The sequence below is a fragment of the Boleophthalmus pectinirostris genome, unplaced genomic scaffold (genome assembly GCF_026225935.1).
Source record: "Boleophthalmus pectinirostris isolate CB_2022bp ecotype Guang Dong unplaced genomic scaffold, ASM2622593v1 HiC_scaffold_12, whole genome shotgun sequence".
NCBI classification, from domain to species: Eukaryota; Metazoa; Chordata; class Actinopteri; order Gobiiformes; family Gobiidae; genus Boleophthalmus; species Boleophthalmus pectinirostris.
The window spans coordinates 7,534,513-7,548,327 of record NW_026571018.1 but is presented as its reverse complement, the minus strand read 5'-3'; the positions used below and the strand labels follow the sequence as shown (position 1 = coordinate 7,548,327).

General features: G+C 40.8%; 1 protein-coding gene across 3 annotated transcripts in view; it reads left to right on the top strand.

The window, feature by feature from the left end:
- Window positions 1-13,815, top strand: part of LOC110159483 (protein Aster-B-like) — a 91,057-nt gene that overhangs the window by 53,468 nt on the left and 23,774 nt on the right. For 2 of the 3 annotated variants that reach the window (XM_055148514.1, XM_055148516.1), the window contains 7 exons: window positions 4,312-4,396; window positions 6,553-6,656; window positions 6,751-6,846; window positions 8,051-8,131; window positions 9,021-9,136; window positions 11,806-12,022; window positions 13,357-13,564. In XM_055148514.1, coding sequence (XP_055004489.1) covers window positions 4,312-4,396; window positions 6,553-6,656; window positions 6,751-6,846; window positions 8,051-8,131; window positions 9,021-9,136; window positions 11,806-12,022; window positions 13,357-13,564 — 907 coding nt within the window. The remainder of the gene's footprint in view (window positions 1-4,311; window positions 4,397-6,552; window positions 6,657-6,750; window positions 6,847-8,050; window positions 8,132-9,020; window positions 9,137-11,805; window positions 12,023-13,356; window positions 13,565-13,815) is intronic. The other variant, XM_055148515.1, reaches the window with a different exon arrangement.

Here is a 13,815-nt window from a genome sequence, read left to right as displayed (position 1 = left end):
GTTAAACTGTCAACTAATTATTTGAGTGAGTTATTAAAGCTGCAATGTGTAACTTTTCGGCAGTGGTGTAGTGGGGATTTTTTTAAGTGGGGGTACGCGATTCGTGTGATCCATCCACCTCCACCGCAAAAGCCGAACACTCAACTTTACATGCACTCAAACACAGTTGTCATATAGATGTTTGTTTATTTAAAAATAATAATAATAATAATGTTTTGCTCAAAATGATGTGGAATTAACGGCATTCATAATCACCTACAGAACATAAATCATAGGTTACAACACATGAACCAGGACTAAACCAGGACTAAAAAAGGACTGAACCAGGACTGAACCAGGACTAAAAAAGGCCTAAAACAGGACTAAACCAGGACTGAATCAGGACTGAACCAGGACTAAGCCAGGACTAAAAAAGGATTAAACCATTAGTGAACCATTACTGAACCAGGACTGAACCAGGACTGAACCAGGACTGAACCAGGACTGAACCAGGTCGAAACCAGGTCGAAACCAGGTCGAAACCAGGTCGAAACCAGGTCGAAACCAGGTCGAAACCAGGTCGAAACCAAGACTAATCTTGGACTTGAAAGCAAGAGAGAGAACCCCAAGCACGTGGAGCAGGATGTCCGCAAAGCACGATCCGGCGACAGCTGCGCTTATCTCCGTGGGGTGCGGAGCTCTGCACCGGTCCTTTCACGTGTGATCACCCAACGCACACAAGCACACCTCTGAGCCCTTACCAACACTCAGTCCTGTTTCAGTTTTGGTTTAGACCTGGTTTAGTTCTGTTTTAGTCCTGGTTCAATCCTGCACTGTGTAACATTTCTGGTAAAGGGTGCACTACATAACCTGTAATGTCTCATAGTATAACACTAAACATAACTTACATTCTTCCTGTGAGCCTCTCCACAGATCTGACCTGTAACTTGATTTTCATGGAGATCAATCCAGGTAAAGGTGCACTGTGTAACTTCTGGTGCAGCAGGGTCCATCAAATGTTTTTCTCCATGGAGATGATGTTGCTTTTTCTGAAATGTTTCACAGTATGACATTAAACCTTTCTATCTTCACGGACACCAAACCAGACCAAGGTACAAGTGCACCTTTAATGCCATATTGTGGAACATTGTAGGCAAAGCTAAAACAACTTAATATAAATAACTTGTTACCCTTCACAGTGCACCTTTAACACCTTTTAATTGTTATGTAAAAATAATCCAGAGATACATTTTTTATACAATTTAAAAATACATAATCAAAGTCTTTTTTTTTTTTTTTTTTTGGCCTTTTTGACTGAAACAAGTTTGTACAAATTGTAATAGTTCCATGTCATTGCAAAACTCACAAAGAGTTCCTATAGAATGACTGAGTGACATGTGATATTTGACAATGCACACTGAGACACCGAGACTACCAAGAGATGTTCTTTTCTTTTTTTTGCACACTCAAAAGTTTCTCAGTGCACCTTTATCACTTTTTTATTGTTATGTAAAGAGAATCCAAAGATATATTCATGTACAAATTCTCTCTAAAAGAAGAATACAACTATATGAATATGTTTTTTTTTTTGTTTTTTTTACCTTTTTGGCCAATATTTGTTCCTGTGTCATTGCAAATCTCACAAAGAGTTCCTATATGAAAGACGGCACTGGAGGTCGGCGTACAATCATGTGATATTTGAGAAAGACCTGACCTTTTGTAGTGTCTTGTTTGTCAAAGCTCACTCAGTCTACTATGAGACTGATTAATATCCCATTTTCTTTTCTTTTTTTTTGCAATATATTTGCTTTTTGGTGAAATAAATATAACAAAAAATACATAATATAAAAGGAATTATAAATGTAGACAAGTATAGGTAGCGAATCTTTTGATAATAACGGTTTCTTGTTGACAATGTTCTTACTTCTTTTATTAAAGGGCAGATTTAAGTCATGTTATAATGTTGTTACCTCCTCAAAAAATACCTGGAGTTGTGTTTTGTTTCATTCACACGTTCGAGTAATCTTTTTAGTGTGTTTACATTTCCAAAGCTCAAAATGTTCTGAAATAGATGCAGTTGGAGCGCTCTCTGGATCACCGCTGAAGTGAAATAATAATCAGAAGATAATAATGAGGAGATCCCAAATGGGAAAATAACTTACTGGATGAAAAAGGAGATCCAAGGCACTCCTATACACTTTGCTATTATTTATTTCATGTCAAACTTTTGACTCAAAATACTCCGTTCCAACTTGTGATGTCATGTAGTGGTAGTTTTACACTAAAACGAATCACCGTATTGGAAGACACATCATTTCTGTGTTCACAATCCTTCCCTATCCACACAGCTTTGCACATATTTGTTTACATTTTACAGAAACGAAACTTTAAACCACATGGCTCATTTGCATAAACTAAGCGCTCAAAAAAACTGCTCGCTATTGTGTCCTGATGCGGTTCAGCTTCTGTCGGACTAAAGGACACAACTCAGTGGAATATGAGTGTTCTTTCTGTGACAGAGGGGTGTTCTGCTGATGGTGAGTCTGTTCTGTGTTTCTATCGCGTTGGAGATGATTCACGTTAAACTTTTCAGAGATTATACGTCTGCAGGTCTTACACACACAGACCATATATATGAATGGACATATATTCTAGCCCCTTAACGTTTTTGGCGGTGAATTACTTCGCGGTGCATAGACCTACATCAGTGTATCTGTTTTCAGGCGTCCATACAGTGCCGGATCAGATCTGTACTCAATTGAATTCGTGGGAGCTGGCGGCACCAGATCGTTCCGTCTCTGGAGCCCTTTTCCATCGAATTAGTGTGGACAAACACTGCATCCACAACAAAAAAGAATACGTTCTAGTGTGGACAGGGCCTTCAAGTTACAGCTACTTTTTACCGTTAGTTCAGCAGAGATCGGCAATTCCAGATCTGAAATAGTCCAAATGATTCTAGTGAAGGTGTATGGAGTTTAAAAACACAATGGAGCACTTCCTGTATTACCACATAACATGAGTGTTTTCAGTTTGAGAGAAGAACTCAGCCAAAATTTGCAGGGTTTGTGTGTTTAAAAATGTGCAAATGAGATGGACAAAACACAACTCCAGGTCTGTTTGTGATCAGAAAATAGCGTATTATGGGTTTTTTAACTTGCAAGTATTAATAATCAGTTTGAGATCTACGCATTAACGTAACTGAACTAAGTTTTCCTGCAAAGTGGATTTTTTTCAGTCACTGAAATCCTTCTTGTTGTAGACTTAGTCTTGTCGCATGAAGCAGTTGGACCAGTATTGTGTGTACTGACAGTTATTTGTAGGTTTGTCTAGGAGTACAAAGGTAAATAGCCTAATCTGTCTCTAATTGCGTCAGTTAAAGTGTGACTCTTGTATACACACCAAAAAACTGAAACCTAGCCAAGTTAAAATGACTTAAGAATGTGAGTGTGTCAACCAATGGAGCAAGACTTTTTGTACTTAAAATATGAAAATACAGCAACTTTTTAACTTTAAGAGCAACTTTAAATAAGAAATAAAATGTCATGTTGCCTGAATAAAGAAAAACACACTTATTTCATTGCTAGATAATTTGACTTGTCCAGTTGAATCTTCTCAAATAAAGTTAAATTTTCCTAATTTAAGTAATTTTTCTGTTGGAGTGTGCCTGAATTTATTGATTTGCCTGCAGTGTTCCACAATATCAACAATAAAGGTGCATTGTGTAACTTTTCTGGTGAATGACAAGTATATCTAGTATTTATTCGATTACAGGTGTTTTTATTTCTTAAAACTACAGTTAAAACATGCATTATTATTGTGAGCGGGCCCACTTCTCCACAGAACTGACCTGTAAAATTGGCATTGTAATGTGGTCTGCTTGTCTCCATGGAGATAATGAAAAGAAATGCCATGCTGTTGAACTTTCCTGGAAAAAAAAACATTAACTTAACAGAAAACTGAGTGTCCCCTTTAAATTAAAAGTGGTTTTATAGCTCAAAAATACTTAGAAAAACTGGTATTCAGACTGAGCGGCGTCGCCTCTCCACAGATCTGACCTGTAACTTGGTCTGGTTTGGTCTCCGTGAAAATAAAAAGGTTTATACTCTGAAACATTCAAGACAAAGCAAAAACATCTCCATGGAGAAAAGCATTTGATGGATTCTCCACCAAAAAATTTACACAAAGCACTTTCAACGGATGTGAAATTAATACAATGTGTTTACTAAAATCCCTGGATAAAGCAGGAGAGAGTGGATGGATGTCTATGTAAACCAGGCTACGCTCCATTGACTCTGTATTTGAACTAGTTTTGTTTGTCTATGTCTTTGCCAGGTCCTGAGCCCAACCTACAAACAGCGGAATGAAGACTTCCGGAAGCTTTTCAAACAACTGCCTGACACTGAACGCCTCATCGTGGGTGAGCAGAGACGATCAAATACAAAAGAGATTAAATATATATAAAGACGGAGTTTTACTTTGTCTGACTTAGATTTGAAAAGAGTTGTTTATACACGCAGCCAGAAACAAAATGTGTTGCAGTTTAAGATGTCAGAAAAGTCTCATTCAGTTCCGTAATTCTGTAATTGCAGCAAAATTACATGTTTTGTTTCCAAGCTCCATCACTGTAGCTTAAAGGCACAGTGTGTAACTTTCTGGAGGGAGCTCGTCGCCTGCATGATGTAGGTTTGGTTGCTTTATTCGTGCGCGTAGGTAAATTTGTTTTGCAGATTTGAGAGGCTGGTCCCACATTTCACATTTTATTCATCAACATTATGCACAATAAACACGAATAAAAACACAATTACAAAATAAAGTGTTACAGTGCTCCAGTTCTGAATGCCTTTGTGCCATCAGTAAATACATTTATCCATCACGCTGAGCTAAGAGCACAATAAATATTAAATAAATATATATAAAAAACACATGATTTCCCAGACAGTGTACAAAAATTGATAGATAACTAGATAACAGTTTATTCATAAGCAGCTGGAACAAAGCTCCTTTTAAAACAATTCACCAAAGGAACAACATTTCCATGGAAACGAGCAGGAGTAAGGCCCTCCTCTAGGTGAGATCTGTGGAGGGGCAAGCCTGCTGAGTGTAAGGGGCACAGCTTTCTAGATTTTTTTAAAGCAATAAACACAAATTATTTTACTAATTTTTTGTCTGAAAAGGTATAACTGTTACCCTGATTCATCAGCCAGTTTTGCTTTGTTTCACTTCGTAGAAACCATCCGATTTCGTTCGCTCGACGGTAGGCGGGTACTTTTTTTATTTAACCAATAACTGCTGTTTGGTCATGACGTATGTAATGTGCAGCTAACGTGGCAAACTGGTATATTAAGCTTTTCCCAAACTACGTAGGAAGGAGGACAATAACGTCTTTCCCCTTGATAAATTCACCAAATATTCTCTTTATTCTGGCTTTAAATCCTCGATGGAATCGTTGCCAACACAGAATATATGGCTCTTTTGCTGATTGGCTGGTGCCCAGACTCGCACTTCCGGGGTTTTTGCAAACCGTCTAGTGTATTTTGATTCCTCACCTCGTCGCTGGAGAGAAATGAAATTGAGCGGAGGCACTCGGTGGCACCAGCCTGGATAACAAACTGTGGCTTTAAATTGAATTAAATTGTGTAAAAATCTCACTTTCACAATTACTCTTTTGTGTTCTAATGAAAAAGGGGAAAAATAATTTACTAAAATGATTGTTTCAGGTTGTTATTTGATTGAAGAGTGCATGTACAGGAGCCACATGTAAACAGAGTGTAGCTTCGGGCTCATTTCCATCTCGTGTCCTGTGTTTGCTCTCATAAACACACACATCATAAACACACACATAAACACACTCGTACTCAAACCACAATGTACATAGACACATGTACATAGGCAGATCATGTGTCTTGCCCTTGGATACAACAAGTTTCAGCCTCATAATTAATTAATAGGGATGTAACAATAACCAAAACAGATATCATAAATACAGCACTATCGTACCGCCAATGTCACAATAATATCATGGACCATCACAGTATATTAAATTACAAGTCTCTTTGCCGAAATGAATAGTTATGATGCAGCTATAGCTAAAAAAACAGAGGAAACTACATAGACCATGATCCTTTGCTCTGCTTCAGTGCACATAAAAAAAATCATTAAGCACTTTTACATCTTTGTTCTTGTAAATCTTTGGGGGTTTTTTGGTGTTTTTTTTCAAATGCAAATGATTTTTTATTTGGCAAGTCTTCAGCATTCAAGACAAAACACTAATATTTTATTAGCGTTTCTCAAATTGTTTTTTAAAAAATACAAACACATGGACATAAATGGTAAAATTACAACTAAATCTTTGTTCTTTGTGTTATGAGAGAACTAAAGGCTGTTTAAGGCGTTTTAAAATGAAAAAGTAGCATATTCACAGTTTTGTTAGCGCCCATAAAATATTGCAATAAATATTATAAGATGCATGTCGTGAAAATATTGTACAGAGATGTGGTTATAGTTACAATTCTATTAATGAACAACATTTAGAATAATAAATACATGTTGTTTGACGTGCTGTTTTTCCTTCAGACTACTCGTGTGCCCTTCAGCGTGACATCCTCCTTCAGGGACGCCTCTACCTCTCCGAAAACTGGATTTGTTTCTACAGCAACATTTTCCGATGGGAAACATTGGTAAGAGCTTTGGAAAATCCACCGGTGTCTGCAGTGTTTTAAGAGTAAGAACTGAACTGTACGTGTGTGTGTGTGTGTGTGTGTGTGTGCGCAGCTCATGGTCCAGCTGAAGGATATCTGCACCATGACCAAGGAGAAGACCGCCCGCCTCATCCCAAACGCCATCCAGCTGTGCACCAACAACGAGAAGGTCTGTTAGCTTTTAAAGAGAGAAGTAATAGAAATATATGCGTTTGTATTAGTAGTAGTATATTGTAGTTGCTGGCTGTGTTTGAAGATCCACCCTAACCCTTAAACCCTTCATTCACTACACAGTCCTGCACTCTTTAGCGCCCTCTATAGTGCACTCATTCACAGAGCGATTAGGACACACAGCTCACTACTTTCTTACTCTGGCCTCTGGGAGAAAAAAAAGTCAACTGAGGCTATGTTTATATGATGACGGTCTGAACAGAAGACGCAAAAGTGGTCTTCACTTCACTTTTGGAGGAATCTGCGTACATGCGGTGATGCAAAAGTGTGTGGAATTCGATTGGGTATGCATACCAGGTGGCTCGGTGGTGATGTATGTGACTTAAACGCGTACGCAGCGTGAGCAGTCTTACGTCTTGGGCAGTGTAGACGGAAACGCTACAGCGGAGCGTATTCAACTTTTCGACTCTAGATGGTGGTTTCAGATTTTTGCGTTTTTAAGCCCCAAAAACACCATCTAAAGGAAAGGCACTTCTGATAAAATATTTTGTCGTTTGTACCCACTCTCGTGTAAACAGGCTCTCAGATAAAACTTTATTTGCCATAAATAATGATCAGATCGCTGCATCTCACACAAACAGACTGGATTATGTGCTTTTTGTTTTCACCTGCTTGGCATTTGGACAGCCGTAAAAACTGTAAGTTTCTTAAGACTACGTTCTCTCTGATGCTCTCTACTAGAGTATATCTGAATCTCTGATGACAATACGCCCAAACTACAAAAGGAGCCATTCAAACATTTCCCAATAAATCACTATCTCTATTTAACACTACGTGAAGTCCCTACAGCAGAGGTCTCCAACCTTTTGCATCGAGTGAGCTACCTTTAGAAAATGGAAATGCCGGAGAGCTACTCATTTTAGCGGCCGCAAGAAACTGAGTGGATATAAGAGAGCAAGCCTTACATGTTGTACATTTAAGATGCCTTTAAAACATAAAATCAGTATCCGTTTTTTAGTGTACATAGTTCAAAGTAACACATTTACAATGGTAATTAATCAAATTTGAGTTTTTCAGTATAAAAGAAAATAAATTCTTTGGCGAGCTACTTGAAACATGGTGGAGAGCTACTGTTGGAGACCCCTGTCCTAAAGATATTTTAAATTAATCATAAGTTTGTTTGTTTTTTTGTATCTTCACAGCACTTTTTCACCTCATTTGGGGCTCGGGACCGGACGTACATGATGATGTTCAGACTGTGGCAAAATGCTCTCATGGAAAAGGTAAAAAACAAAACCGTAAGGTGTGGCTGAGTCCATTAAAGGGCCTGTATTTCACTGTTATGTATTAGGGATGTAACAATAACCAAAATATCGTGATATCGTATCGTCAGAAGTCTCACAACAATATCGAGAGCTGTCACAATATATCAAATTATAAGTTCCTCTGCTTAAATGCATTGTTCTTTTGTAGGAACAGCTTATAAAAATAGGGAACTACATATCCCATGATTCATTTCAGCACAGACAACATGAAGTAATATGTTTTTTTACTTGAATTCTTGAGCTTCTGACAGTAATAATTCACACCAAAATCTTGTCAGGGTATTTTAAAAGCCAAAAAGTGTCCCATCTACTATTATATTTGCCACTCCAAAATATCACAATAAATATCGTACCGAGAGATTTGAATATCGTATTGAATATTGATTTGAACATCCCTATGTCAAAAACAGACCCGGAGTTGTGTTTTGTTTGAGTCTCACACACACAAACCCTGCATATTTAGGCTGAGTTCTTCTCTCAAACTGAAAACACTCCACCTTGTTCCACCTTGTGATGTCATGTGGTAATACAGAAAGTGCTCCACTGTGTTTTTAAACTTCGTACACCTTTGCTAGAATCAGTTCAGTGAGTTTAGCTCTGGAATTGCCTACTTAACAAAAGGTAAAAGGCAGCTGTTAACTTGAAAACTACCGCATTATGACGTCACAAGGTGGGAGAGAGCATTAAGAACTTTGGAGATGTAGACAGACTAATAATAAAGAATTACTCAAACATTTGTGAATGAAACAAAACGACTCCAGGTTTGTTTAGGAGGCAGTATCAACTTTCTAACATGACTTAAAGCTCATGAAAATCTTTTACTGTTACTTTCCTCCTTTTCCTCCAGCCTCTGTGTCCAAAGGAGCTGTGGCACTTCGTTCACCAGTGTTACGGGAACGAGCTCGGTCTGACCAGTGACGATGAAGACTATGTTCCTCCTGATGAAGACTTCAACACAATGGGGTGAGTGTTAAATACGACCTGAGCTCTGTCATTATGTCATTGTCCATTATGTCTGAATGTCCAGCCTCGTCCCTAACCCCTCAGTCACTCCAGATATTGCACTTCATATTGCACTTCATATTGCACTTCATATTGCACTTCATATTGCACTTCATATTGCACTTCATGTTGCACTTCATATTGCACTTCATATTGCACTTCATATTGCACTTCATATTGCACTCATTCACAGAGAGATTCAGACACGCAGCTCACCACAGTCGGGTCACGTGACTCTGGTGTCTGGGCGAGAAAAAATCAGCTAAACTCCGATAGGACTAAACCAGGACTGAACCAGGACTAAAACAGAACTAAACTAGGACTAAACCGTTTTCAGTCCTGGTATGGTCCCAGTCTCAGTCCTCAGTCCCGGTCTCGGTCCCGGTCTCAGCCCCTGTCTGGTCCCAGTTTCGGTCCCGATCTCGGTCCCGGTCTGGTCTTGGTCCTGGTCTGGTCCTGGTCCCAGTCTCAGTTCTCCTCTCAGTCCTGATCTCAGTCCTTGTCTGGTCTCGGTCTTAGTCCCGGTTTCAGTCCCAGTCTGGTCCCGGTCTCAGTACCAGTCTCAGTACCAGTCTCAGTCCCAGTCTCAGTCCCAGTCTGGTCTCTGTCCTGGTCCCAGTCTCAGTCCTGGTCTCAGTCCTGATCTCAGTCCTTGTCTGGTCTCGGTCTTAATCCCGGTTTCAGTCCCTGTCTGGTCCCGGTCTCAGTACCGGCCACAGTCCCGTCTCAGTTCCACTCTCGGCCCCGGTTTCGGTCCTAATCTCAGTCCTGGTCTGGTCCCAATCTCAGTCCTGGTCTGGTCCCAGTCTCAGTCCTGGTCTCAGGACTGGTCTGGTTCTGGTCTGGTCCTGGACCTGTTTTAGTACTGGTTCAGACCTGGTTTAGTCCCGGTTTCGTCCTGGTTTAGTCCTTATGCGACGCAAAAGTCCAGCATCGCAGTTTAAGTTTCAGACACGCAGCTCACCACAGTCTGATCACGTGACTCTGGCGTCTGGGTGAAATCCACTAAACTCCGACAGAACTTGATTTCTGTCATAAATGATGATCAGCTCAGACTCGCACACAACTATTTATGTACAAATAATAATCATATGAGTTTTGTGAAGCTGGATTTCGCCACACGATGACACCAGTCAAGGTAAAAAACGGGAAGCTCAGACCCACACGCACGTCAGTAGCTTATCTCTCCGGTTGCGCAATTCTTTGATCTTGCAAAATCTCCCCAACCAAACATAATGACACTGTATTTTCCACTTGTTTTGTTGGACTGAAATGATACAAAAACATCAAACCACAAAGGGAATGATCTTTTGTTGCAAACATGAAGAAATAACTATGATATAAAATCACTTTTTAGTTTTGTAGCAGTTTAAAGGAATCCGTGTGTCATTCGTTCATTAGTTTTTCAATGTAAAACCAAAAATAAGAAAACAATTATTTGTCTCAAAAACCAAAATGAAAAAACTGTTAATGATTTGTTTTTCCATTTTTTGATTTTGTATTTAAATGAAGAATGGAAAAAACTGATAACAGCCGTTTACGTGACTTCCGTGACTGCGATGTCGGACTGAACCAGGACCGGTCCGGGACCAGAGCGGGACCGGGACCACAGCGGGACCACAGCGGGACCAGAGCGGGACCGGGACCAGAGCGGATTCCGAACTTTGACTCCGAGCCTCCGTGGGGTCCGAGCCTCGGGTCTGGTCTTGGTGTCGGTCTGGTTCCCGGTCTGGTCCCGGTCTGGTCTCAGTCTGGTCCCAGTCTGGTTTTGGTGTCGGTCTGGTCCCGTCCTGGTGTCTGTCTCAGTCCCAGTCTGGTCCCAGTCTCAGTCCCACTGTGGTCCCGCTCTGGTCCCGGTCTCAGTCTCGGTCCCGCTCTGGTCCCACACTGGTCCCGGTTTCAGTCTCGGTCTGGTCTCGGTCTGGTCTCGGTCTGGTCTCGGTCTGGTCCCGGACCTGGATCAGTCCTTGTTCAGTCCGTATGCGGTGCAGACGTCCGGCAGAAGTCCAGTTGGTGACTCAGCGAGTCCTACCTGCCTTCCCTGGACAAGTGTTCCTGCAGCTAAAGTTGAGAAATGCTTGCTTGGTTGTCCAAAAAAAGGGACATAAATCCAGAAAGATCTGTGCACCTCAGGGAAACGAGGGAAGTCAGGAGCCAGTCCTTAATGAAGCTGGTACGAATGTTGTTGCACCGAAAATTCCTCGCAGCATTAGGATTCGTTCGCTCGACGGTACTTTTTTGATCTAACCAATCGCTGCTGTTTGGTCATGGCGTATGTAATGCACCTCTAACTGTATATTAAGCTTTAAATCCTCGATCACTTTGCATTTATTTTATTTTCCCGTTAGTATAATGTTAAAAGAAATTATTGGTTTAACAAACACACAAATAAACAACAAGCAAATGGCTCTGCATTTTGTTCCCATACTGGACCGAAAATGAACCGAACCATGAGCTCAAAGCCAAGGTACCAAACTGTGGTTTTTGTACACCGTCACACTAGTCTTTTAACTTTTGTATGCAGTTATTATAGTTAGACCCTCCATGCCATCTCCCTCCTCACCCCACCGCCTGTTTGAGCGTAGCCCAGTGCCCACGGCGTGCCACAGGCGTGTAACCTTGACCTACAGCTGCTGTCCGTCTCCCTGGTGCAGATACTGTGAGGAGCTGCCCGTGGAGGAGAACACCGAGCAGAACCAGGAGACCAGCCAGACTCCGGCCAAAACCCCCCCGGACAACCACAAGAGCGCCGAGACCAAGGCCGACGTCAGCCCCACGGCGCCCCACACAGGCTTCTGCAGTAACAACGCCCCGCCAGACCTGCCCAGCAACGAGTCCCCGTTACCTGTAAGCAACCCGCCGCCAAAAGCTGTTGTATGGAGAGTGAACGTCAGTGAATATCAGTTTATTTTAGATTGTAAAATGTGATAATGTCAAGTTTCTCCTTTGAATTCCATTGTACTTTCTTATGAAACTAGACCCATGAACTTGCTTTACAGTGTGGTGGGATTCTTCAGGAAACTCAGGCTTAGTCGGGATTTGTGTTTTTTGGCTGGTTTATTGTCCCGCAGTGCAAAAAAAGATGCCAAATGTGCGTGAAAAAATATTTACAGTGATGCAGTGGTAGTTCTGCTCTGTCACATACAGGGTGTCCCAAAAAATTTGACATCATCTTGCAGGCCAATTCTTGTTGAAATAACCTAAAATTTTCACAGAATGGACAGAAACAGATCGAGATTTTATATTTAATGTGTTATTTTTGTTTTCAGGTTGAGCCATGCCGATCACTCCCAAAGAGAAGTCTCTTTGCGTCTTGGAATCTGCTCGCACACAGCCTGCAATGCAAAATTTGGAAACACTTCACCAACTGGCAAACAAATTTGGACTTGGTACCAAAAATTTAAAGAGGAAGACTTCTTATGTAGGGCTAAAGGATTACATACATGTGTGAGCATATTCCAAGACTTGACTTCGCTTTGGGAGTGAACGATGTGGCTCAATCTGAAAACAGAACAAAAATAAAATAAGATATTTAACAAAATGAAGTATAAAATCTTGGTCTGTTTCTATACATTCTGTGAAAATTTGAGTTTTTTTCAACAAGAATTGCCAAAATTATTGGCCTGTAAAATGATGTCAATTTTTTTGGGACACTCTGTACTGTATAACAACACTCTATTTAACACTGTATTTATTTATTATTTAATTTTTTTATTCTGTTTTAAATAATATAGGCCTATACTTTGTTGTGTTGCCATCTTGGCAGAGCAATCATGTGTTGGCGGTGCGATCCCAGCTCCCACAGATGAATGCTGTTGTTGTGTCCTTGGGCAAGACACTTTACCCCTCCTGCCCCCAGTGTCTGTGTACACTGGTGTGTGAATGTGTGTGTGAGTGCTTTGAAGGTGGAAAAATGTGGAACCACGCAGAGATATTGTTAAAGAGTAGATATTTTACTTCTATGAGGTATTAACTACTAACACATTTTTGATCACCACACTACTTTTTTTTTATTGTTTAATGATTTATTCAGTTTCAGTTTTGTTTTTGACTCACTCCCTCTTTTTGTGTAAAATAGGACCTTTTCAAAAATAAATATCAGAACTACAAACCTGGGAATCATCAAAATAAATATTATCTTATCTTTTTTTTAAATCTTTCTTTTATCTTTTCTCTGACAGCAGTACGAGGCTCCTCCGGTGGACGACGTCTCCAGTACCGTCCCGGAGGCTGACCCCGTGACCCTGTCCGTGCCCGATCACCGCCCTCACCAGAGGAGCCCGCTCACCCCACTCGCCCCCCCTCACGTCCCCCTGCCGACCCTGGACCTCAACGACAACGAGGACCTGCCCACGGAGCTCAGCGACTCGTCTGAGACGCACGACGAAGGTGAGAACGACACTACAGGTTGAGTCAGAGTTAGGACCTCAGACTGTATAAAGAAGAGGACTAACTCTGCGAGCGAGATCGACTCGTGGTCGCTCCATTGGTTCTGCAGCTTCCAGGAGCTCCGGCCTAGAAAGAGCTGTTTTGTTTTTCTGGCAATACATCACAAAAAGTATAATTTTCTTAGACTTGATTAAATTGCAGGCCTGTATATCAGTTCCAGTATCGGTATCTGCTGATATAGATTAGATTCT